General features: G+C 38.2%; 2 protein-coding genes across 3 annotated transcripts in view; one reads left to right on the top strand and one right to left on the bottom strand.

Moving 5' to 3' along the window:
- The window catches only part of LOC117551677 (beta-galactosidase-1-like protein 2), a 28,149-nt gene extending 8,506 nt beyond the window's left edge, over window positions 1-19,643 (bottom strand). For both annotated transcript variants that reach the window (XR_004569842.1, XM_034224630.1), the window contains exons 1-16: window positions 19,253-19,643; window positions 18,319-18,504; window positions 17,810-17,878; window positions 17,271-17,366; window positions 16,305-16,413; window positions 14,515-14,607; window positions 14,251-14,332; window positions 13,417-13,481; window positions 13,010-13,094; window positions 9,456-9,599; window positions 8,504-8,584; window positions 5,574-5,680; window positions 2,916-3,062; window positions 2,216-2,287; window positions 1,824-1,902; window positions 1,619-1,706 (exon numbers count right to left, since the gene is read on the bottom strand). Coding sequence is in view for 1 of the 2 variants with exons in the window: in XM_034224630.1 (XP_034080521.1) it covers window positions 1,619-1,706; window positions 1,824-1,902; window positions 2,216-2,287; window positions 2,916-3,062; window positions 5,574-5,680; window positions 8,504-8,584; window positions 9,456-9,599; window positions 13,010-13,094; window positions 13,417-13,481; window positions 14,251-14,332; window positions 14,515-14,607; window positions 16,305-16,413; window positions 17,271-17,366; window positions 17,810-17,878; window positions 18,319-18,504; window positions 19,253-19,416 (1,667 nt within the window). In the remaining variant the exon portion in view is untranslated. The remainder of the gene's footprint in view (window positions 1-1,618; window positions 1,707-1,823; window positions 1,903-2,215; window positions 2,288-2,915; window positions 3,063-5,573; window positions 5,681-8,503; window positions 8,585-9,455; window positions 9,600-13,009; window positions 13,095-13,416; window positions 13,482-14,250; window positions 14,333-14,514; window positions 14,608-16,304; window positions 16,414-17,270; window positions 17,367-17,809; window positions 17,879-18,318; window positions 18,505-19,252) is intronic.
- Window positions 19,644-21,184: 1,541 nt separating this feature from the next.
- glb1l2 (galactosidase beta 1 like 2) lies at window positions 21,185-27,364 on the top strand. The gene is made up of 19 exons (XM_034224769.1): window positions 21,185-21,290; window positions 21,432-21,617; window positions 21,799-21,867; window positions 21,963-22,058; window positions 22,141-22,249; window positions 22,338-22,430; window positions 22,512-22,593; window positions 22,750-22,814; window positions 22,981-23,065; window positions 23,321-23,458; window positions 23,567-23,652; window positions 23,788-23,889; window positions 24,357-24,503; window positions 24,604-24,675; window positions 25,102-25,180; window positions 25,497-25,584; window positions 25,668-25,782; window positions 26,488-26,604; window positions 26,696-27,364. The coding sequence occupies exons 2-19, from the start codon at window positions 21,454-21,456 to the stop codon at window positions 26,804-26,806; spliced, it is 1,818 nt and encodes a 605-aa protein (XP_034080660.1). The 5' UTR covers window positions 21,185-21,290; window positions 21,432-21,453; the 3' UTR covers window positions 26,807-27,364.
- The last annotated feature ends 219 nt before the right edge of the window (window positions 27,365-27,583 follow it).

Here is a 27,583-nt window from a genome sequence, read left to right as displayed (position 1 = left end):
TGACATTTTCAGGGTGGAAGGATTGAAAGGTTCTCAGTGCATGAGGAGGAACCAAAACGGATTTGAAAATAAATCATATGATCATAGTCTACTAAGTATATACTGTATATAAACCTTGAAATAAACTAGGTAAACTCATCGAAGCCCATATTCTTTAAGGAGGTTAAAAGGAGGTTACATTGGTCATTTGGTTTGTTAGTTTATTCAACATAAGAATTCTGAATTTCCCAAAGATATTGTGATTAAGAAGGGCTTTGGCCGATGGTCGACTTCAATCTGGTGTTGATGACGCTAATGTTGCATGTGATTAGCAATAAAGGGAGGCACCATCTAATATGGAAACACCATGAGGGAAATGCATTTTGGGTGCAATGAGCCCTGCCAAAATGACCCTATAATGATTGGCTGTCGTGCAGAAACGACCTGACCTAATGACAATTATGGGATGGGTGCCACATTAAAGTTCCCCCACTCAGACCGTTTCACTTTCTGTCATTGCACAGCAGTCGTGTTATTGTGCTTGTTAAATGGTGCATGTTGCATTTATCAAGTGAAATCATTTTATATATTACATTACATTACATTGTATTTAGCTGACGCTTTTATCCAAAGCGACTTACAATAAGTACATTCGACCAGGAAGACACAACCTTGAAGAAAACAAAATCATATAAGTACATCAGGTTTCATAGAGCCAAACATTTCAAGTGCTACTCAACTGGCTTTAGATAAGCCAGTCCTTTATTAGTATAAAAGTGCTTCGTTAATAGTTCTAACGCTCGAAGTGGAGTCGAAAGAGATGAGTTTTCAGTTTGCGTCGGAAGATGTGCAAGCTATCTGCCGTCCTGATGTCAATGGGGAGCTCATTCCACCATCTTGGAGCCAGGACAGCAAACCCACGTGTATATATATATATACAGTATATATAGCACATCAAAGCAAAATGAGTTGAAGTACTTCTTAAGTCAAGGCAGAAGGTTAGGATTGGACTCAAAACAGGTATACTTTAATTAAATACATTATTCCAGTGAAAAGCAATATTACATAATGCAATACAATCAGACAATGAAAGGAACAGAGAGTGTGTGCACTGTCGAGGTTTCAATGAACAGTTGTATTAATATGCAGTCTTGGTGTTGACAAAATAATCTCGTCAGTTCTTAATATATTCCTGTTAAAAGTGTATCCAGTCCCATTATTATTTGTTGTTGCAGCATTTGTTTGAGTAATACTGTAATGAGTTTTGCTTCAATTAAGCTGTCAGACACATGCTGCTGATGGAAATTCAATTTGCAATGTTTGTGTACCTCATGCTTTCAAAGTGTTTTTATTTTTGTATCACCCTGGAGTTTTAGGATATATTGTTTGGTGTGTTTAATAAACCCCCTGTGTTTTTAATAAATTAAGATTTGATGTATTCTCAAGCACTGAAAACAGTCCAGATCCAGGGTATTCTACCTAGTGTACTTATTTTATAATTTACATGAGACTCTGGTTTGAACAGATGTGTTTTGATTTATTATCTTTGCCATCATGTTCCCACGGTAACTGTGTTAAACAGGGAGATAATTTGCTGATTTGACAGAAAGAAATGGGGAAATAATTGAAAGAAACAAACCTGTTTACAAAGCCAGGCTTCATATCCAGACTATGGATAACAAAGTCACGGAGGGGGTTCTTGTTCAACTCGATATCTCCAACAAGACCTGAAAGGAGAGTCAAAACAGGTGAATCCGTCTTTCTTCACTCTTAATTAGTTTGCTTTCAAGGTTACTGATAAAGAGATCATTTGGCCAGATAAGGGCCGTTTCATCAACTTTTACCTTTGCGCTGCTCATCCAGGGTTTTCCCATAATTCACTCTTCCACAGTTCTCCACGAGTAAACTTAGAGTTCTTTTTCCCTTATGTGGAAAACATAAAACAAATACTGAAATACAGAGGTATTCAAAAAATACAGGAAGCAAAAATGTCTTTCAGCTCTGGCTTTAGTTATTGATGAAGTCCAATGTGAGTCAGCACTCTTTCTGTTGAAGTTGACAAATCAAGTTAGTCAGGATAAACAGTCTGCTGCTTGCCTATCCCGACGACCTTGCTGTCAGAAAACATCTATCAGCAACCCCTGAAGCTTTCACATGCTGTTAAATATTAACAACTTTATGCTTTTAGGAAATACACACACACACATACACACACACACACACACACATAAAGTACCTTTCCGTAAGGGACTGCAAGTTCTTGCGTCTTATAATCCAGAACACCAACAAAATGTTTGTCCACATAAACCTAGGAAGAAACAAAAGAAATAGTTTTCATGTTTAAATACGCCATGTTAAACCTCCTGGTCAAGGTGTATGACCTGTACACATGCACACGCACACACACACACACACACACACGGATGTCCCGCCCCCTATTTTATATATGTATTTATCTTTTCAGATGTTTAATCTTTTTAGATAGCTTTTCTACTTTTTTATTGATTTTCTTTTTATTATTTTCTTTCATGTTTTCCTTCTATATATTGACTCTACAGCGAAATGGAAATTAAAATGTAGAAATCTGTTGACTAAAATGTGAATCTGTTTGGATAATAATTAATAAAGGTCCATCTTATCTTATAATGAAACTGACACTGAAATACGTTTTTTTAAAAAGAAAACATGTTAGACGACATTTGTCTGTCACAGACATTTCTGGACACCAATTTCTAAGAACTCCAGGCTCCTGTTTGACTTTAACACCAGAGCAACTGGTATCAGCCTGCGCTTGTTAATTGTTCTCAACAAGTACACAGATCAGAGGTGTGATTTCCAACAGATTACAGCCTTCTACATGCAAAAGTTCTCACAAAAGAGAAGTGTAATTGTGTGATTTGGGTGCATAACGTGGACGTCTGTCTTCCTTTCTTTACCAGGGCTCTGTCTCTGATGTTGTTCTTGGAGTTGAGGGTCCCTTCGCTGCTGATGGTGGTCTCGTACAGCGTGTAGCCGTAAGACTGGCCGTTGTTGTTGTTGACAGGGAGGTTCTCCATGCTCACCGGCCTCTCTGACTTAAAGGCCTACAAATAAAGACAATGTTTGATACCTTTAAACCAGATGTTGACACCAACAGGAACACAAACATATATTCTCTCCTCTTCCAGTCTCTTTCCCCCCCCCCCCCCTTTGTTTCTAAATCAACGCTAAAGACTTTTCTCTTTGTCGCTGCTTCCTTCTATGAAATACAGTATCTCTTCATATCTTATATTAATTTGTATCTTACATCTTTCTTATCGTATTCTACAACTTATTATTTTAAGCTTGTTTTACTCGCTTAGAGTTTTAATGATTGACAGATTGAGTATTTACATATAGTTCTGTGAGGTATTTCTGTTGCACTTTATCCTAAAGCTTGAAATGTTCTTTATAAAAAAACCTGCCTTCCTCTTTCTATAATTATCTTTTTTTTTTCATTACATTATTATGTATAAGTATTACTTAGGTTTGTTAAAAATCCTTTTTGTGCTGCAAACACTATTGGATCCACTGTGATAAATAATAATAAAAGCAATGAAAAAGATGTTGAAATGAGCCACATTCATAAAGATGTTTATTTGAAATGTTTCCATGAAGTTTGCTGTAATTAAAGTGAACACACACAATCTCATAAACCGCTCTCGACGAAGATGGGGTTTTATGATTCGCGCCACACAATTCTCCCACTTGCAAGATGGCTTTGCCCAAAGTGATGATTTATCAAACCCTAATGAAGCTTTCCTGTCTGATGTTCAAAGCCATTCTTTTATTCAGCAGCATTCTTTTGCATACCCTAGGGAGCTGCATTATGCAAGACAATAAACACTCGCCGCTATGAAACGATTAACCACGTACCTCCGAACACACAGACACACCATCAGGCTCAAGACATCCCACTCAGTCTCTCTGAAGCCTCTTAAGAGAAATCGCACTTTTTAAAACGAGGGTGTGTCAGGGGCAGAGAAACTGTCGTCTCATAGGGAAGCACATTGTGAATGAGTGAATAATTCATGTTGAATGCCAGACGTGGCACATCTGGTTTGAATATACGAATACACTTCAAACGCGGGCAATCCAAAAATCCACAAAAAAGAACTTCAAAAAACAAGTCCGCTTTCACGGCACGGTTTTTTACTTTTGTAGCAGCCAAAATCCTATAGAACTAGAACAGATAGTTAACTTAACAGCCGCTGAGGCACTAGTTAGCGGATCTTACGCAGGGCAATGATCCAGGTCCAGACAAGATTCTCCGTTGTGCATTTTATTCCTATAACAAAATACAATGAACAGGTTTCCTATATCTCTTTCCTATATCTCTTTCCTTAAGCCTTTCCTATGGCTTTCCCTTGTGTAGCTTGAAACACCCTGGTAAAAAAAAACGTTTGCCTACTAGTGCTCTCGCTCCCACCACCCACCTGTCTCCAATATATACAATTACACCAGGTGCTCTAATCACCCAGTGCCCAAAACATGCCTTCAAAATAAAAGCATAGCAACTACTTTAACTTATGACGCTAACTAAGAATACATTTACAATAAACACTATAAAACAGCAAGAAAATAAATGTTAAACTATTAAATAATATAAAGAGATATATAGCTCCAACAATGCCCTTGAACAGCATGATGTGAACTCGACTATTGGACATGAAAGCTAACAGACATGATGACACCCTCCGAGTTAGTTCTGATGGCAAAGGGAGATTATCTGCTGTGTTACATTTTGCAAAACAACTTGTTTTACAGTCATAAAGCTGCACACTGTCGGTTACTGCTGGTCCCTGAGCAAGCCCATATTTCAGCTGTGCTTTGCTCAGGGGCTCCTCATCAGCAGTCCTTCATTAATGTGTGTGTAGTAGTGTGTGCTGGTGTGGGATGATGGCTGCGAGCTAATTTCTCTCGCGGTAATAATTACCACAGCCACGTCTGCAAGTGACTTTTCAGAGCTTCAAATTCGATTTTTACATTTTATTATCAATATAGAAATATAATTATTCTGTAGGATGTATTAAAGGAACATATGCTGCTGTTAATCTTATGATTTCTTATCATTTGATAGAAAATATTACATCCTAAAAGATACAGGGGATGCGGTTAGGTTACTTCACATATAATAATGTCCAAATGTAATTAAAGATTAATATAAGAAACCCACTCAATTCATTAGAGAATTGTGAGTAATTACTGGAATCTGCAGAAAAAAACAATGCAAATGCTGCACCTAATAGGCTGATGTGATCACTGTGGAAACAGTAAAGTTAATACAGCTATCCTCTATAGATAATATAGAAAAAGGTAATTCACCAAACAGCCTGGAATACTTTTATTCAAAATGCAAAAGTCAATTGCATTCCATAACCTGTCATTATAATTAAAAGCATATTCTCTTTGAGTTTATTTGATTGGCTTTTGTGTGTGACTTATGCATTACATATTTCATGTATTACTGTTGTCTGTCAACAACCTCCTGACTCTGTTTCGAGCAATGCCACACGGGCGATGTTTATTATTTCGGTGCCTCCTGTGTTGGCACTCTCTGAGCGTCAGCAGCTTACCTTGTCAGTGAATTGCAGACTGACCCACAGAGACAGGTGCTGCTGGATGGAAACAGGCTGGTACACTCTCCTGTCCTGATGAGGAGGCAGCACGGTGAGAGGCTGGGCTGAACAACAAGGATGGGGAAAAGGCAGTCAGATTTTATGTAAATGAATTAATTTGCATTTCCTTTATCCTTTATTTACCCGTGGGATGAAAACAAGTCCAAATTAAGGGGTTTTTGAAATTGATGCATACATTGCCCACATTCAGTCAGATGAATAATTCTGTTTTCTCTCTTTAAACTGGCCATGGTAAAATAATTTGCATATGCATAAGATAAGATAAGCACCTGAGAGAAAGAAAGAAGGACACAGATGAAGGTCGTTTTGTATATTTAAATAATTGTAAGCCATATTAAGTCAAGATGGAAACTATAAGAAACCTTCTGGTATATCTGGTACTAAGAAATTGGATATTTTATTAACTTTGTAAAGTATAACCAGCAAAACAATTTGCTAGAAAAACCCAAGCAGCTATAAGACCTTTTTCTGGGCTATTGAAGCCCTGCAGACATTCCCAATCTGCATTTTTTTTACTACCAAACATAAAAGTGACCACACCCTTGAAAGCTGCTTCTAAGGCCCCAGCCACACGAGGACGATAACGGTCATATCCGCTACAGTTCTCTATCAGATAGAAGGTTCGGCCACACGAGGCCGACATGGAAACGCAGAAAACGATAACGAGTCCCAAGGTGGGTAGATCTGCGAACGAAACACTCTGGGGGGGCAAACGGCTCTGTGTTTACGCCTATACGATCATTTCTTGATAACGTTGAAGCAATAGCCCCCGCCTCTCCCCACCTGTCCGGAAGATTTCAACTTTAACGGACAGGTTGACCGGCGAAAAAAAAATCTAACTGAAACTCTGCCGTATGCCTTGGGAGAGGTGGAGAGGTGGGTGTTTTTCATCTGCTGGTGGACTACCGGAGGGATTTACAGCAGGAGCAAACGCTTGCCTCAGGGAGGGAGAAAAAGAGCCAGAGCGTCCACAGCGGACAATAAACAGAAGGGAAACCATGGCAACCATGCGCGGGAAGTCTTCTTCGCTGCTTTTGTGGCAGGAGTACAGCGCCACTTACAGGCCCGGCATAAGTACTACTACTACTAATGTACTCCAGCGCTTTCGAGCGGTCTCGTGTGAACGGACACGTTTCTGGTGCCTGTTGCGTGTGGACGGAAGACTTTTTTTATATCGATTTCGGTCCGTTTGCGTTATCGTCCTTGGGTGGCTCCAGCCTAAAACTCCTTGGGTGAGCCATTAGCTCTCCACAGTAGCATTTAGTTTGTGCTTCGTGTTGCAAAACAGTATCCATACAACAATTAACAGCGATCACCAGTCACTCTCACTGCTTTTAAAGGTGTTAAAGCATTCAGACACCAGCAGTCCCCCCGGAATTGGCTCGACAGCATTTCCTTATCGTCAAGTGGTAACAGCTGGATCACTTAAGGATAGCTTTGAGGAAAACAGCCAACACCTTTCTCTTAAATGGATCTCTACAACACATTCAATCCAGTGCCTTGGTGGTTTATATAATGGGTCAAATCTAAGAGGTGTAGAGTGTGTGTGAATATTTCTATTAAACTAGGTTACATAGGCTATTTGGATTCTTACCCAAGACAATGCCGGTACCACTTAGATACGTGTTGGAAATGTCCAGCCTCTTTCACCAAAGCGACTTACATACTCAATACTGTGGACAATCCCCACAGGAGCAATTTGGGGTGAAGTGTCTTGCCCAGGGACACAACAACATGCTGACTGCAGTGGGGTTTGAACCTGTGTCCCCCTGTTCCAAACACCAATGCACAACCCACTGCACCACACGCCTCCCGGCTCAAAAACCTATATTACACCCGAAAGGAAAGGGGAAACCCCCAAAAGCACAATATGGCCTCTTTGAGTCTGTAAAATATGATTTGTAAACCGGGATATACTGTATATGCAGCTCTGCAATTCTTCACTCAAAATAGTATTTTCACACATACTTAGCCTTTAGCGAGTATTGGGTTTGTTGAATATTTAATCAGCCCTACCTGGCACCATCAATACTGAACTTGCATACTGCAGATGTAGTGCAGATGTATTTGTACCCTTTTTTAGATGATGGCTGATTTTTGTAGCTTTTGACAGCTTTGTAATAATAAAATAAACCCCAAAGCATATATGTCACCTGTCTATCATGAGAGCAATATTGTTGTTCAAGGTTGTGTTTGACGTTTGATAGATCAGTCTGAAAACATATGAAAACAAAACCACAGGGACGGACACAATGTACACGGTTTTACAAAAAAATAAGCACAAGATATCAAAATATTCTAATGAATCATTAATTGGGTAATCCGCTTGTAGTTGCTGTGAAGAACAAAAAGCCTTCTCTGACTCTCGTATTCAGGCTGCTACTCATTGTTTTCCAGAGAACAAAGCATAAGGATGCATCATGCGCAGGCAGCATTTCATACCATCTTCGATCACAACAACTCTGTGCAAATTATTGCTTTGTTGTGCCGGATTCAATCACACATTGCCAAAAGCTAAATGTTCAGACCTGCCACAAAACACTTGAGACTTCTGCCTCCAACCACAAACCCTTGTTTAACAGGAAGATAAAACGTAATAAGCAATAAACACGATACAAGGCCTAGCATGTCATTTTCACATTGGGCAGTAATTGAGGGTCTTGGACTTGGTCTCAAACACATGCACAAGCACACATAAAAACCCATATCTAATCCGTGCTAGTAATCATATGCAAAGTTATCCTACTTTAGCCAACAGAGAGCAGGTTCTACAAGGAGAATTAACTTAAGTGGGGAGATGAAAGGGAAGGGAGAGAAGAGAGACAGGAGATGTGGGGCCTGACTCAACAACAACACACGACACTCACCGTGGTACTGGCTGAATACATTCCTCAGAAGATGGTACTTGGTGGTGTAATCCCCCACCTCGGATAATGGAGCATCGTAATCTGAAAGATAATGTGCTATCAGAACAGCAGGCTGGGAGCCGGAGAGAGGCAGGGATGCCTCTTACCGTGGCAGATGCTTTCACCGTGCTCCCCTATCAAACATCTTGAGACAGCAGCGGGCCGAGACACATTTTGAGTTATCTTGACAGAAAATGCCGTTTGAGTCAAAAAGGTAAAAGGCATTCAGAGGAGTAAACACAGATTTCACTGGAGGTGGTCTTCCCTACCGGGGAGTCACTCTCAGAAGTCTCCTTTTTTCTAAAGAACGAGGTCATTATAATGTTAAGGACCCTAGAGGAGCATATAAAACCCATTGTACGTCTTTAAATTTACATTTAAATTTGCATTTTATTAGGTAATGAATTCATTAATGCGCACTGCATATTCACATTTCAAGTCAGTCGAAGGTCAGAGGCTCCGGAGTACGGATAGCGCCATCTACAGATTCCAAATATCAAAACCATTTTTTTGTTTTCTTTTCAAATGTCCTTAAGGCAGATTTAATCAGACTGATTTAATCTAATTGTTTGATGATTATGGGCACTCCTGAGTCAATACTTTTTTTTAACAAGCTTTATAGATTGGGTCAGCCTACAGTACCTTGGCAAATAATCAGTGGGCTGGATACTAGATTTAAACTACACAATTATCAAGGCCAAAAATGAAAAGAATAAGGCTATTATTTAAATGTATCTTTTCCTTTTTGCATTGTGTATTTTTCTTCAATCTGAAGGATATTGAATTGCCTTTTTTGTGTTCAATCCTGACCAATCAGTCCTGTATATACTATTTTCTTCTCTTAACTCAAATCCAAATTTCACTTTTTCAAATGTAACAAAAGGCTGGTCACAAAGAAAGTCTTCACACATACCATAATTTGTCACCATAGCTTTAGGTGCCGGCATTCCAACGGCGAACGCTCCGCCCATAAAGCCAAAATTTGTCCCACCGTGGAACATGTAGAGGTTGATGGACATGTTCAGTTTAAGGATCTCTGTGACCACAGGTAACATGTCTGTAAACAAAAAGAATGGATGATAAAACCAGTTAGTAATTCCGAAAATAACATAAACTAAGGTTAGCATTAAGCCCAATGGGCAACCCAACATAAGTTTTCAGCTTTAACAAGGCACCGTTTCACTAATCCTATTGCCCCTCAATTCCACTTCAATCGAAATATGGATAGACCTCATGCACATATCCTACTATATGTACCTATAATTCAATGCTCACACCCATGAAAAATTGCCTAGCTCTCCGCACAAATTATATATTTTGCAGAGAACATAGCAGAGCGAGTAATTAGGTATTCAAATTGGACGTGAGCAGTCAAATTGGACTGACTTTAATGATTTGAATCAAGGGCATGAGCCTTAGTGAATAACAATTGAGCGGGCTGAGTGACAAAAGCCGGACCCGGTCGTTTTTTACTGTGGTGGCACTAGCTGTGACCAACAGTGTGTGTTGCAGTCTGCAAAGCACTGAGATGTCAAGGACATGAATCCCCTCTGAATATCCCAGCGTTCATTTCATAGCTGTGACTCTTTCTGCATGGCCAGGGTTCTTTTTATCCCGTTCCCTTTCTCGAGAGAAGGAAAATGCATAAGGAAGCTTTTCATTTTCAGAGCATCTTTTGTTAAGATGTGGATGACTGCTGGGAAGCCTGAGGCTCTGTGCGTTTGAAATGAGAAGTTTACTAGGAGCACTCAAGGTGGCTATAGCAGGGTATGTTGATCCATTAATCTTTACAATTGTGTTTTTATGTGTGTGATGACTGTATATTGTACTAAAAATAATATCACCCTTCTGGCCACAGCTTCTGGACCATGATATCTGGTATGTGTGGGATGCTTTAGAGCGCAAACTGTACGAGTTAGCCGCTGGTCATTGATGTTATTATTGCACCAACAATTTGTATACGTTTAGGGCACATCCAGACTATATTATAGGTTTATTCTGAAATATGGTTTATTTCTTTGTTTATTCTACTGCATTGACACATCCTAACAACAAAATATTTCTTGTTTCACTCCAAAACAAAACAATTTTCACTGCAATACTAATTATATATTTAATTTGTTTTTAAGAAAATACGGTTTGTATGACCTCGGAAAGTATTTTTAAGATTGGATAACAAGTACACATTGATGCATCAGTTACAGTCCAATAATATAATACAGGCCTTTGGTTCCTTTATACATAGTGAATTTTGCTGAACATACTTCTGTAATTTTACAAGCATTGGTCTTTATCCTTATTCCACCATTGCAAGAGTATGACATGATACACAGCCCTGCCTATGGTTTAATTGTTCATGTTTTTCCATAGTTGGTGCAATAAGGCAATAAATGCAGAAGCAGACTGAGAAGTAATTATGAATATAAACACGTAGGTTTTAAAAAACTTTTTTTATGAGCAAAGAACACCATATTAAGGCCACAAGGATACACACAATCTATTTTGGTTAGTAACCGTGGACGTAGGCTAAATGTAACTTTGTCCTAAGTCTCACATATATTTTGTCATATCTTATGTCCAGGTGCGGTTATTTAAATTGTGCAGCACATACTGTATATAGCCTGTGACTCAGAAAAACAGTGCAGCATATAATTCATAGGAAAGTACACAACATTATGCTCCTGTCAACTGAAACTTAATTTAATGCAGCCACGAGAAAAACAATTCTAGTGTGTATCTGCATGTGCTACAGCGTGTGTGTATACAGAGGAAGTGGGGAAGATGAATGTGACTCCTACAAAGTGTAACACCTCCACCTGGCCTCGGTACAGTCAGTGAGAGTCGGCGGAGCACATCTTTGAACAATCCTGCACAAAGAAGCGTTTGAAAAAAAATGGCCTCTGCACATCAACATATGGCCAAGAGACAAAGTGGAGAGGGTTGGACACAGACTCTGGTTTGTGATACTTGGTTCAAAACATACCATGCATGAAAAGTATACGCGGTAAATCTCTGACAAAACCAGAAAGGAATGACCATATGCTAGGAGGTACATCCCAGCTGTTGTTCCCATTGCATTTATATACCAGTGAAGAGAAATGAAGAGAAATAGCCAGCTCTCGGGAGAACTGTTTGTATGATACAATAACTTAATTAGAGCTCTATGTGCCTAACTAGCTATAATGGGTGCATACCACCACACAACAGGATGGCTATTCTTCTTGAGATGATGCATCAGATACACTTGATTAGATTTTTTTCATAACCCTAGGCATGTTTCTCATCATAATTTCATTTCATTTTTATTTGTCCGCTCATGGTAAGCAAAACCAAATGTACAATAATTGCCACAAAACATGACTCTACCATTGAGCGAAAAGGAGCAGGGAGAAGAATAAAATCCCCTTTCTAAAAAAAACAAATAAATACAAATAGATGGTCTGCCCTTTTTCACAGCCAAACATAACAGTATCTTAGGATACTAAGAGAAACACACCAAAACAAATACTTATTTCCCACTTGACGGTTAACGGAAAGAAACAAAACAACACCAGAACATCACATGTATAAGGAAAAGAAAAGTGCAACACCCTCATCTGAGTCCTCATCTGAGTCCTACTGGACTAATCTATTTTTTATTAAAGGCAATATGCAACCCAGCTGTATTTGTTGGTATGATCAATTGCATTCTGACTGAAAAACCCTCCAGAGTTTGAGTTAGGGCAGGGCAATATATTGGTATTATATCGATATTGTGATACGAGACTAGATATCCTTTTGAATTTGAACATTGTAAGTGATGTCTTTTGCAAGTTTGAAAGGCTTCATTCCCGTAAAGTGATTCCTTTTTTGAATTTGTAGCTTTTCTCTTATTTGCCTTTACCCACTTGGTCAATAAACCCATATTACTGATGATAAATTATCAACATTATAATGATGTACATTTTGGTGATGCAGTCAACACAATATTGTCACAATATTGAAATCAAACATATTTGGTCAAAACAAGTTATATTTGATTCTCCATATCATTTAGCCTTATTTTGAGTAGAGGCAAGTAGAGAACCACCCTCATTCAGGGATCTACTGTAAGTGCAATTGCTGTGTTGATATATTCCAAATCAACAGGTCCAAATGAGCTAAGTGAGAACAAACACCCACACTCAGTCTGGAGGATTTACTAACCCTCCCTTTACAGCCTTTCTTACCCTAAAGGTCCTGAGACTCTGTCTTCCCCCTCAAGACAGTCTGTTCTACCTTCACAGCTCCTGTATCGGCTCGCAAAAAAACCCCTTTCTTTCTCTGTCTCAAATTAGCCGATTGTATCGACCTTCTGTTCAGAAAGAAACGGTTTCACCCTCAGAGAATCCATCAGCAGAAATCCTGTCTGGCTCTCACATGTCTTGTCAGGGATCCTAAAGCTCTCTCTGAATGAAAACCCGACTACCCATTCTGAGTCCGTCTTACCCTCAGCTGGGTAGACATGATGAAGGTCCCCCCAAAGATCGAACCAGCCAGACCAGTACTCCATCACCATCTTCGGCTTGTGAGGCTGATGGGAGAAAGAGTTGTCCATTAAATAAAAGATACGTCTGAATGACCTTTCAGCTAGTCCCTTATTCCATTTGTGTGAAACCCTGAATTAATTGTCTCTAAGATTAATGATCTTCTTTCAGGTCTCTAACTTTTTCTTTTAAGGTGGGTAAGTAACCTCAAAGGTTCCCTGGGATTAACATGGACAGTCTGTTTTGGGAAAAGCAAAGATTCGTTTTAGCTTGATGTTCACTTCGATAAAAAAGAGAAGTAATGACAGACTCCAAGACCACGGATAACAACAAAATGAAGAATGAAACCAAAACGCAAAAAAGACTCACTTGTATCTCATCCAGATACTTGATGTCCTTTGGGTTAAACTTCTGGAAATTGATGGTTTCTAGTGCTTCAGAGCCAAAAAGGTAGAACATTGTTAACACAAATCTGCAGGGAATCAGTTCAAACTAATACAGACCATGCTTTAGAAAGAGATCTACGGAATGAATATTGTTTTGAGTTGTACTTAAACCCTCACATGATTAAGTTCTTGTAATTTAAAAAAGTATTAGCAGTTCCCCATAGCATCTTAAACTTCAATATAAAGCACAATGCTCCTCAAATCACAAAGTTAATAAGCATTAAAACTGTCAATTAAAACAGTTAAGCGGCTGCATTAGGAAACAGGCAACGAGGCATCACATTTAAGTGTTCATCTACAGCATGGAAATCATGATTAGGAAATATGTATTTTTAAAAAATATCAGGGGGGTTTATTATAACAATACTCTGGAGGATTATATCCTGTAATTATAAGGATGAGAATAATGCATGATTTGCTCTTATAATAAAACAAAAATACTATTATCTCAGTGACAAAAAAGCTTATTATGACAATGTTTGCCAACAATAAAATAGCATGTGTCAAAGAAGATACTTTTATATTTCAATATCTCTGTTTTTGCTTTGTGTTAGGGTTAGCTTTGTGGTATTACACAGGATCCTTTGTGAGTAGTTCTGAGCTGCAGTTGCCTGACACAAGCCACCCTTCGCCTCAGACCTCTTGTCGTTGTGTGAAAACAAACTCACCAACCAACCTACTGTATATGTGTCTATGTATGTCTGTTTGGGTGTGTGTAGATGCAGCCTTGTTTGTCTGTCAGCCCATCTAACAATACCTCCTTTCACTCCTCCAAGCTTTAGTCCTTCCTTGTTGTCTGAGGTCAGCAGCAGCTCTGAGATGCCTCTTGACAACAACGACTGGGAAACAAGAGAAGTATTGGAGGCAACAAGAAAAAATGAAAGGTTATTTCTGAAATATCATTGATTTCTCTTTTCAAATTGAGTTAAAATAAGAGTGAGTTAAGGACAGCAGCGGATATAAAGTGTACTCTCTTCTATTACCACAAATTATTCAAATAATATACAGTTTAGTTTCTTACCTCCTTGATGAAAGGCATGTATTTGTCATCTTTGGCATAGGAGCCATACTCATTCTCCACTTGAACTGCGATAATTGGGCCACCCTTGGAGTACTGCGGAATAATTAGCCAATGAATGGGACACATATTAGAGCCTGGCACAGTTCTCAGCATTTCTACACTCAGTACAGCTGAATTTGATGAAAAACACTGAGAAGGAAATCAGAGCTAGTCCAATGATGCATGGATGAAAAGAAAATATGCCCTGGATGCCATGAGTTTATTTAGGTTCATATGGTAAATATATTGCTTGTATACATGGTAACGTGCATAGTGTGCAGGAATAACATATGAAAGCAAGTATTCCATCATGAAAAAATGGGCAGGCATTTGTATGCATGTTTGAATATATCAAAACAAAACATATTTTATATATTACATATTTGTTTGTGTCATATTTCCATTAAAAGGTCCTATACTACTTATTTTCAGGTTCAAATTTGTATTTTGTGTCTCTACTGCGACATGTTTACATGCTTTAATGTTCAAAAAGCCTTTATTTTTCTCATACTGCCTGTGCTGCAGCACCTCTTTTCACCCTCTGTCTGAAACCAGAGCCCAGTCTGCTCTGATTGGTTAGCTGACCGGCTCTATTGTGATTGGTCAACCTTAGAGATGTATGGCATATCATGTGTTTTGTTTAGCCTTTGCAGACCATTTACATGCACAAAAACCTATACAACACACTACAGGAAAGGGTAAAGGCCCTGTCACACTGTCCCGAAATTGACACCCGATGGACACACGATAAAGGAAATGTTCAAATTCGGCTGTGATCGTAGCAACATCGGGCCATTCGTGAGGGCATCTTAAGCCATCGTATGACCGCCGGTGGAGTTTCTCAGGCTCCGGCAGCAACTTAGTGAGCGGCAACTTCGTAAGGCACTCGTGAGGACATCTTGTCAAATCGTGTCATCTTCGTGTTATCATCGGTGCCATCGGGCATTCGCCCTCACTCTGATCGGGGCGAATGCCCGATGGCACCGATGATAACACGATGCCCTCACGATGGCCTTACGAAGGGCACAATTGACACACGAATTCAACACGAAAATGAACCTTCGCAAGGTCCTTCGGCAATTTTTTGGCATGCCAAAGATTTTGCCACCGCTCACGAAGTTGCTGCCGGAGCCTGAGAAACTCCACCGGCGGTCATACGATGGCTTAAGATGCCCTCACGAATGGCCCGATGTTGCTACGATCACAGCCGAATTTGAACATTTCCTTTATCGTGTGTCCATCGGGTTGTTTTATTGCACAACAAAATCATGTAAATATATTATGTAAATAACCCAATTTGTGTTCTGTGAAACTAAAAAGGATATAATATATTATTTTGAAGGACAGTTGACAGGAAGTTGTTGTTGTTATGGAAACAACATTACGGAGAAAACGTAATATTTTCTACATATAACGACGGATAAAGTAAAGAACAAAGTCTGAAGATATCAGTACAGTATCATAGTACTGTAACACAATTGTTTTTGGTACTTTCATTGCAGTTGTATGTCTTAAATGTAATGTAAATGTTGCCTTCATGTGTGGTTCGGGGCCATCATCGTGCGAAATTCACAATTCCATATTCGTGTGTCCATCGGGTGTCAATTTTGGGACAGTGTGACAGGGCCTTAAACCCCAACAAGGATAATTGGGCTCATTTGGTCTCATATACATTTTCTTCTCAAACATTGTAGTGTATACATCAGTCAAATTATTTCGTTACATTTCTATTGTGCTAATATATAACGTACCTGATGTGGAACAACTTTCTCAATGAGATGATTAAAGAAGGAGTTAACGGCATCAGTGAATCCTGGGTAGGTTGTTCTCAGTTTCATGTTTTTATCTCGTAGTAGCCAACTAAAAAGAAATCAAAAGAAATTATTTGAAAAGTCCAAAAAGTAACATACAGTATCACCCAAGTTATTCAACAAGCTTTGCAGTGAACTCTAGCGTTTTTAGCTCTCGAAGACAGTTACACTAACCTAAGCATGACTATCACAAAGTGCAGTACAGAGGAAGCCATGCTTCACTGCATGCCCCTAGAAACACTTTGTTTTGACGATCATCAAATAAATATCACCTAAACCTCATAGTCCCCCAAGGCTAAACTGCTCCAAAAATACCTTCTTCCAGTCTTTTTAACTCCAACATTCACCCCGTTATCTGTTCAAATCTATGATGATTACAGAAATAAATGAATTCATCATCGTTTTTTAAGGAGCTTTGCCTGTCAGATTAAATTTATGTTCTCCTTAAAATCTCACTATAAGTATGGAAAATAATTTGTGACAATCATCTGAATAACATTAGAGGTTACTTGGATGATTCATAATGTCCTCACTTACACTATATGTAAAACCCTGTTGTCTTTGTATCATAAACCGTATGAAGAGCACTGAGGTGGATCAATCCTACTAAGGCATGTCCATGTTTTGCAATATGTAGCTGAAGAAACTGGCAAAAAACATGACAGAGACGGCAGACTTGAAATCATTCACATTACTTCATTATTTCCAAGAGTTTAATGGATTTACCCCGAAGCAAAGATACCGCTAACAAACAGCTTAACTGACTGAACAAATTATGTCCAAGCCAATTTAAGGAATTCAGTTAACAACCCAGTTGCTGTTCTAAAAGAATGCTTTACAATGTTGATATGGCTGTAAGGCATATTCAAAAGATCTGCACAGGTTACATTTAATTGGGATGTTTACCTGGGTAGGCCACCTAAATCCCACTCTGCACAGATGTACGGCCCTGGACGCAGAATCACCCAGAGGCCCAAGCTGGCTGCAAGACGGAGGTAAGCTCTAAGGGAAAGAAAAACAATATTTGTATCTATTTATCATCAATACAATTCATTCAAATATTTACAACAGCATGAACACAGTATGGCTTAGTTATGCTCATTAAAGCAGATGTTTAATTGTAATTCATTCTAAAATATTTAACTTAATTAATTTTCTTCATTTTTACAGAATATAATAATGTTTCTGTATTTAAGGTAACACCTGCTTCTTGACAGCAGGCAGCCAATTTGATGGATCATCCCCATCTTGGCAATATATCAAGAAGCCGTGATAGTGATTATGGCTAATTAATCACATGGTTTTTTTTTTAATGGGGAAACGTACATCATTTTAACATTTAACATTTTATTACATTATTTACTGTAAGACTGTGAAAAATCTTGTAATGCAACAGTGCCCTCTGCAGGCGTTTAGCAGAGACTCTTCCCTTCATTTTTTCTTACTCCAAATCCAACTGATCCTCAAAGTTGAACACCCCTCGCTCAGGCTCGTGCATATTCCATGGCACATACCTAAAAACACAAATGTATTTTCTTTATTATTGTGTTTTAAGTATTTCAATGAGTGCCGTTGGTTTGTGTCCAAAGGCTACCATGTCCTTCTGTTTTCTTAAGAATGGTGTTTGCTCTGCTTTACCTAAAAATAATATACACATTATATATTGCAGTACAATGTGCACATTTTTTATTTATATTCTTATGTTTGTATAAACGTGTTTCTTTATTTCTTTAATGTTTTATTGAAGATTTTATTTTAACTCCTTATGTTTATATGAATGTATTTATTGTATACACATTCTTACTACAACGTTTTACGTCTACATCAATATTATTTTTCAGTTTTTGTATGTATCTTTTGTTTATTTCATTCTGAAATACCATCTATACATCTATCTGACATAGTATGTAGTGTAAAGCAGAGTGTATTCCTCCAGCAGTGAGTGGGAGCCTACGTTGTCAGAGTATTGAGGCCACAGGCCTTCATCTTCAGCAGCCGGTCCTCCCAGTAGGCTCTGGGGACACGGAAGTAATGGATGGAGCCCCCCAGGATGTGGAAGGGTTTTCCCTCCAGAGTGAACTGAGACGAGTTGGCCCTCAGACCCTCCGCACGCTTCATTCTTACTACCTCAGGTCGATTCCTAGGGGGCAAAATACAGTTTACAACTGACAGACAACTTATTGAACTGGCCATGAAGACATTTGAGACATATTAATACACTAGCCTGTGTACTGTAAAGCTAATAGCTTTTTCATATTACAAAGAGGTTCCATTTATCTACATGATTCTTCATAATAATAAAAAACTATCACATGATCATATTAGATTAAATTAGATGATATTGGATCAAATTAGATCATATTAGATTTGTATTGTGCAGAGGTACAAGCCAATAAAATGCAGTTAACCAGAAGTGCATATACATTTATATAGTATTAGTAATACTATAAATTAGAACGTGTAAAAGTACTACAGCAAGTGATGCTATAAATAACAGTATAGAGGTTATAAATAATAAACGTGTATATCAAGAATAAAAGCTGAAGTCTTATTAAGATCTGTAAAAAAATAAAAGATTGCATTGAGATTTATATTTAATTTTGATCCGAATTTCTCGCGTGAGATTCAATGTCCACAGGCCAGCAGGTGAGAGATCACAGGTAACCTGGTTGGTTTCTTAAAAACAGAACTGAGTCCAAATGTCTGAATAGCAGTTATATAACAAAGCATAACACCTCAAACAGTAGGGCTGGTGGGTGGAGAGGCTTAACACATGAAATTCACATTTAAGGCAATAGCCTGTGTCTTCATGCATGGTTCTCTTGTTATGAAAAGGTGGCGACTGGATATATTTCACTGCATGCGTAAAGAGCTAGGGTTTTCCTTACCTTGTAAACCGATAAGCAAGGATCGCTCCGACAGCAACACACAGCAGGAGACAATATCTTTGCTTTAGGGACAGACGAAGCCCAAACATTGATAAGATTTCCATCGACAACAATAACAACACGACTTCAGTCAAAGTTGCGCCCTGTTCGTTGCTTATGTTCATGCAAATTAAAGTGAATATATTTTACTTCCCAAAACGGTCGACGATGAGTTATACAATGCATCACAAACCCTGTCAAACCTGACGTGATAACGTTGATAAAGTCACCCCATATTCACATAACGTTAGATTACTTCCGGGATTCAAAGTTAAAAAAAACGAAACGTGGTCAATTAAAATGTTCACTTGGTTTACTTTTATGGACTCTAATGTAAACTAGTTGCAGTCTATGAGTGTGACCAATATTGTATATCAGATTAATGTCTTCCAAAAGTATACAGAAGCGGCAAACTGTATTTTACTTTAGGGACCGTCGCACATTTATGCAACCGAAAAAGAACGCAGAACACTTTATCCAGATTCAACAACATAGCAGAAGACAGAAGATGTCCCTCCCCTGGGTGTTGGACCTCGAGCACCTTCATGAAAAACAATTGCATAGACCTCTGGACCACCAATGTGTTTTTACAATGAACAACCAACTATAGGTCTTGCTGAGATGTGATTTGGATTTAATTTGTACCTTTAGGCACACAATGAGCACACAGGTATGGAGGACAGAACATGAAATAAGTAACAAATACATAAATGCATAAATACAGGAACAAAAACTGAAATAAATACAGGAATTAAAAATACAAGAATAAATAAATGTGGAAAAAAACCTGAAATAAATCATTTGGAAATAAATACAGAAATAAATACAAGAAAAAATAAATAAATATGAAAAGTTGACAATAAAACAAAAGACACATATTGCACCGTGCTGCTGCACAGCGGGAGCAATGCTCTTTTTTACATTTTCTATTCAAGTTTACTAACATGTCCAAATTGCACATCTTGACAATAAACCAGTGTTCTTGTTTATTACATTTCTTTGTTCACTCTATTTTTGAGAATATTTATAAGTTATACTTTAAAAAGTGGTGGGGACAACATTGGCCATTTCAAAAAGTGATGGGGACATGTCCCCAGTGTCCAGCGCAAATGCTGCCAATGATTTAAGACTATGTAGGTTTTGTCCAATGTCCAACTTGAAAGGGAATATTGTAATTAGATACTTTTAATATTCTCTTTCAGTTCTTTTTTTATTAACTGTCTACTTGATTGGGTGAAAATAAAGTATACAATGCCCCACAGTCTCATTCTGTTCCCAAATGCTTTCTTGTAAGGGGTAAGTTAAATATAATCTTGTTCCTGTTTTCATCGTTTTAATCAGTTCATTCCTACTCTTTACACTTCCCTTAAAAATCCTCCCATCCATATTTGATGTCTTCTTTCAACTAGCCATCCCATACTCCCTGGCGTACAATGTTTAATATTGTGTCTAAGACATAACAATGTCAGCAAAAGTGACAAATACATAATTTTGAGAGCAGTGAGACAACTGAAACAAAAAGCAGGGATCAAGGCTCTATTCAGTTGTACACAGCAATTCAAAAAAAGCACATCTGTTTAATTCCCTAAGTAGGGCAGATTAAAAAGATAACAAGACACAGACACAATGCACACACTTGTGCTATTACACACTAACTTGTGATTACAGTTGCACACGGTACATTTGTTCTTAGACTGTGATTACATGTACAACCACTGGTGCATCAGTACATTTTTCATGTAAACTATATCATGAGGCCAACATGTTTGTGAACAATGCAAGCTCTTCATTTTTTTACTGAAAGAGGGAGCGAGAGAGACAAAGCACTATTATATTTGTTGTTCGGAAACAACAATAGCTTCCCTTATCCGCAGTGTTTCAGGCCTCCCAGCACCACCCTCCCTTCAAATGCTCTCGGCAAGCTCAGCTCCAAGGCACAGCAATGTTTTGATGTAATTGGGATTTTCTGTTATTCTGCATCTAGGACTTACATGTGTTGGTAAGTTTTGAACTGTTTCTTCCTGTGAAGTAGCCTACTGTTTTATTACAGTAACACATTGTATTGTATTATCCAACACATATGACCTCAGTAGATGGGCCTTTTCCATTTTATTTGATCCAATTCATTTTCACCCAATAGAAAACACCCTGAGGTGCGAAGAATGAGCCGTGTGGAGGGTCTGAGGGCTGATTCCTCTCAGTTCACTCTGGAGGGAGAGCCCTTCTGCATCCTGGGGGGCTCCATCCATTACTTCCGTGTCCCCAGAGCCCATTGGGAGGACCGGCTGCTGAGGATGAAAGCCTGCGGCCTCAATACTCTGACAACGTAGGCTCCTTTTGTAACTCGACTATGCCTCATAATAATCTGTGAAATTTAAAATGGAGAATGTCAAATACAGATCAGGTTAAAGTAAATGTGTTTGTATGAAAAGGTTCTTCCCTTAAAATGAAATAGAAACATCTTTCATGATAAGCTACAAAAGAGTGTTAACTTGCTTTCTTTTCAGATACGTGCCATGGAATCTGCACGAGCCTGAGAAAGGAACATTCAATTTTCAGGATCAGTTGGACCTCAAGTAAGGCTTTTATGTTAAGTATCTCCCTATTTGTAGAAAATGCATGTAGAATTGTTATTTTTGAATTAACAGAAGGTGTCCATGTCTTTTTGTAGAGCTTTTATCAATCTAGCTGCAGAGACGGGTCTGTGGGTGATCCTGCGTCCTGGACCTTACATCTGCGCTGAATGGGATTTGGGCGGGTTGCCTAGGTAGCACCATCTGCCCATTGTTTTTAAGTATTGCCCTATACTAGAAGTGTGCCAAGAAGTTGTTTTTGTTTGTTTCTTATAGCTGGTTGTTACAAGATAAAGACATGCAGTTGAGGACAACTTATCCTGGCTTTGTAAATGCTGTTAACCTCTACTTTGACACGCTTGTTGCCGTAATCAAGCCTCTCATGGTAAGTCAAACTCAAGGTTTTGTCAAAATATTTCCCAAAATAACTATTATAGCTTTCAGTGAGACAAGCATTTATTGTTTTTGCCCAGTTTGAAGAGGGAGGCCCAATCACTGCAGTTCAAGTTGAGAACGAGTATGGATCATATGCCAAAGATGAGAGTTACATGCCATTTGTACGAAATGTGAGTTGTATTGCAATGTTTATTTTTGACTGAAAGCTTTTACAACATTATACTGAAGGAATTCCATATCCTTTTTGACAGTGTCTCCAGTCCAGAGGAATCAAGGAGCTCCTGTTGACATCAGACAACTGGGAGGGCCTGAGTTATGAAGGGGTGGAGGGAGGTAATGAAAATAACTGACCCTCAAAAGGGGGAGAAATGCATAAGGTGTATTATTTTTTGATTTATTTTTGATTTAATCATCATATTTATACATTTGAAACATCATTGTCATTGTTTGACTTTGTCCTTCATTTTATCTAAATCTGGTTCCTTTCAGTTCTAAAGACAATAAACCTTCAGAAATTATCATTCGGAGCTATTCAGCACTTAGCTGAAATGCAGGTAAGTGATTGTAATGGGTAGATTTTCAATGGAGCTTTTGTACTCACTATTGAGCAGTTGCAACAAAAAAACATGATGAGGATTTTGTGTAAGAGGAACTAGTCCTCATACATCACAGTATTCTGTAAGACATGTTTAATACAGACATGTGTTCTGTTTCGCGTAGCCCCAGAAACCTCTAATGGTGATGGAGTATTGGTCCGGCTGGTTTGACGTTTGGGGAGAACATCACCATGTGTTCCATGCTGAAGGTATGGAAACACTTTTCAACCATCATTGAACATTTATGCTCAGCACATGCTCAATGTCAGCCTAACTGTGCAGCCCATTTGTTCTATTACACATGTTTACACAAGCTTCACCATGGATAATATCTATTATCAGACATTCAGGTTATCACTGTTGAGCTGTTAATGTATAATAGAAGGACACTGTAACAAATGGAGAAGAGAAATGTTGGCTCACTTTTAGTGTAATATATTTTGTACTAAATATTTGGCTTACAGATATGCTTGCTGTTGTGTCAGAGCTACTTGAGAGAGGTGTCTCCATTAATCTGTACATGTTTCATGGAGGAACCAGCTTTGGCTTCATGAATGGAGCGATGGACTATGGCACCTACAAACCTCTGATCTCCAGTTATGGTTGTTTGGAATTACCTAAGAGTTCAGAGACCAACGATTTAATATATACATGATTCCCTTTAAGTAATGCATTGCTTCTTACCATTTTTGCAAACCTTTTTATTGCAGATTACGACGCTCCGCTATCTGAGGCTGGAGATTGCACGCCAAAATATCAACTCTTGAGGACTTTATTTAGCCAGTATCACTGTAATGTCTCACATCATTGATTGAGCGACATATTTTATGAGAAACTCAGCAATTAATTTGATGACTTCATTACACAGAGTAATTGAGTTTGCCTCAATCAGCGTAATGAAATGTGTTTGCCAACTTGTGTTCCAGGTAAGCCTCTTCCTGAAGTGCCGTCTCCTTGTGAGAGGAGAGTCTATGACCCTGTTACCATCCAGCAGCACCTGTCACTGTGGGACAGCCTGCACTTCACCGACAAGGTACGCTACATAAGGCCAGCAGCTGTAGGGTGTTTTTATAAAGGCAATGGAAAATGTTTCATCCCAACCGTCTGGTATATAAAGGAGCATTGATGGGATGGGAGTAAAATGCAAGATGTGGTGAGCTTCAGAGAGACAGAACATCTCTGTTATCAGCCTGTGTGCCTACTTCGCTGTCTTCACTTGTATAGAGGTGTCACAATATGCTGCTCACACTCAATACAGATGTCTCACACCTGGCAGCTCAGGTTTGGTCATGCATCAAGTTGTACACACCTGCTTCTTTATTTTCTTTGTACATATATCATAGTGATACTTAAACAGCGTAAAACCAACAGTGGTGGTATCTTGCACTGCCTGTAAAACTACCGACACAGATTTCATGTCATTGTCCTCAGAGATCTGATGTGTATGGTGTTCTGCCAGATGATGTATCTAATACTTTAGGATGTCTGGCAATATTGCAGCCTTTCAGGTCGGAGAAGCCGGTAAACATGGAGAATCTCCCTGTCAACAATAACAATGGTCAGTCATATGGGTACACACTGTATGAAACCATCATCACCTGTGGAGGAACCCTCAACTCAAAGAACAACATCAGAGATAGAGCCCTGGTAAGAATAGACAGATACAAACAATACATGCAAAATACATACTTAAATGTATACAACATCACTATACACAATCCTGTATTTGTCTTTTCATTCTTTCTAGGTTTTTGTGGACAGACAATGTGTTGGTACTTTGGACTACAAGACTCATGAGCTGGCACTACCTGATGGAAAGGTGACTTTTCTAGAGGCTATCTGTACACCACCTTCCCTAAATGTTTTAATTAAACTTAGACCTAGGGCCAATTACCAAAGTGCAAGGGTCAATTTTTCTAAAGCATTCCAGAAATATATTTCTGAAAAGCCTTAACTTTATATAACTATATGGATATATATATTTAAAGTTTTTTAGAGGGATTCTGAGTTATCCGGCAGATTCCAAATTTGGAGCATGTAATTGTGTTCAAACAAGATTAAGAGGAACTACAGTAACAACACAATGTGATTCTGAGTCATATGCATTACATGATCAACCCAATGAAGATACTCTCTGTTTATTTGGCTTATTCACAAACATAGAGATATGCAGGTAGTCTCATTGTGATCACTCTTCTTACCTGAATAACTTTTTTTAAAAGGACACTTGTTTTTTGTATTGAAGGGAGAGATGACTTTGAGCTTGCTTGTGGAGAACTGTGGAAGAGTGAATTATGGGAAAGCACTGGATGAACAACGCAAAGGTATTTTGCCTTCAAATGTTAGCTTCTTGTCCTCTACCATACATTGATTTATTGCTCTTACACCAGTTATGAAAACTGAGTAAACAAATACTCATTGTACATTTCTCATGAATATTTCAGACCTTCAGTTTTCATATTAGAACTGATTTCCATAACGGAATTAAATCATTCTTATTATTAGAAGAATCAAGAGTACAGTGAATGTTGCATCAAAACTGAAAGGTTCCCTTTAACAAGTCAAATAACAGCCACATGGAAAGTTACTGATATTTTCTATATTTTATGGTATAATACGAAATCTCATATTGTACTACAGGTATTGTTGGAGACATTCTGTTGAACCACACCCCTCTGAGAGGATTTATCATCTTCTGTTTAGACATGAAGCCATGTTTTATGAAAAGGTTGGTTAACTGAATTATATGCTATTTTGGCTCACGAGTGATTTTTACTTATAATGCATAATGAATGTTTGATCTTGTTTCAGACTAATGAGTTCAGGTCAATGGAAGTCTGATGTCAAGTTGCCCTCCATCCCAGGGTTTTTCCAGGCCAGACTGTATGTGGAAGGTCCTCCAAAAGACACCTTCATCAAACTCCATGTGAGTGATCCTTTACGTTAAACTGCACCTTTATAGCTAGGAAATGTTTTATATTGATCTACTATTTATTGTATTTTAAAATGATCTAATATATATTTAAAAAAAAACATGTTTCATAATATGATATGCAGCGTTAAGCTATTTGCAATACAGCTACAATTAAGACATCTTGAAGCAATTCTGAATAATTGAATGTCTTACATTCAACTGTTCTACAGCTGTGTTTTACTAAAGTAATTGTTTCATTAATAATATTATAAGTACACATTGGTCTTCTGTTTAGATAGATAGATAGATAGATGGATAGATAGATAGATAGATAGATAGATAGATAGATAGATAGATAGATAGATAGATAGATAGATAGATAGATAGATAGATAGATAGATAGATAGATAGATAGATAGATAGATAGATAGATAGATAGATAGATAGATAGATAGATAGATAGATAGATAGATAGATAGATAGATAGATAGATAGATAGATAGATAGATAGATAGATAGATAGATAGATGGTTAGATAGATAGATAGATAGAGAGATAGATAGATAGATAGATATATAGATATATAGAGAGATATATAGATAGATACTTTAGTGATCCAGAATTGGGAAATTATTGTGTAACAGCAGCAGCAGTGTGTTGTATTACAATATTTAAAATGTAAAAGGTGGAATATTATACCTGTGGATCGATTCAAAGGGTTGGGGTAAAGGAGCCGTGTTTGTCAATGGGCAGAACCTTGGACGTCATTGGTTCATTGGACCCCAGCATCACCTTTATCTCCCGGGACCTTGGCTCAGAAATGGAGAGAATCAGGTTTATGACATTAACCCCTGCTCTCTATTTGTTTTGTAGATGAATTGCGGCCCCTTGTTGACATTTTTTCTATTTTTATGTTCTCTTTCAGATTATTGTTTTCGAGGAACAAAAAGCAGATGACAAAATATTTTTTGCTGAAAATCCTGATCATGGAAAGACAATTGATGTTTACAAACTCCCCTTTTGCACACTGCTGTAAAAATAATGTACAGCAAAACACACACACACACACACACACACACACACACACACACACACACACACACACACACACACACACACACACACACACACACACACACACACACACACACACACACACACACACACACACTTGGATGCAGGGGACAGTTTATTGATAACTGCAGTTCTTGTCATCATTAAAAAAGCTATTAGTTAACTAACCATAATGTTTTAAGTTACTATTGTACACCAGTAGCTTATGGTTTTCTTCATATATTTAGTGAGCTGTTACATGCCATTGATCTGTTTCCTTAAATTCAAGAATTCAAGAAGGTTTCCTTCGTCTTGTTTTTGGACTTTGGTTTGAACTTTGTTCTGATTAGGAGAAAACACATTTCATTGACCTTTTTGACCCTTTAAAAGCATTACATGTCCTCACAAACCTCTCATTGGACCAAAGGCTTGTCATTCACATGAGCGACGCTCCCTTACTCACAAATGACATCACACCATGGGAAACATTTCACCAGAAAGCCCAGTAACCGGAACACAAGTCTTCTATGCTTTCACAATAAAGAATAAACAACTGTTATCCTGGCCAGCTCTGACACATGTGTTGACTCAATATCTTGATTATTTACATAGTTATCTAAGATTACCTTTATACAATGTGAATATGGGTAAGCATTTCTTTTAAATATACAGTGACAATGAACTATAAATCACAATCTATTCTATTGGACATTTCCTTTGGTTTTATTTTGAAATTATTAGCAGGAAGTCCAAATACCTA

This window comes from Gymnodraco acuticeps, unplaced genomic scaffold, assembly GCF_902827175.1.
Source record: "Gymnodraco acuticeps unplaced genomic scaffold, fGymAcu1.1, whole genome shotgun sequence".
NCBI lineage: Eukaryota > Metazoa > Chordata > Actinopteri > Perciformes > Bathydraconidae > Gymnodraco > Gymnodraco acuticeps.
Note: the sequence above shows the minus strand (reverse complement) of the source record. Positions and strands in the feature narration are given on the sequence as shown.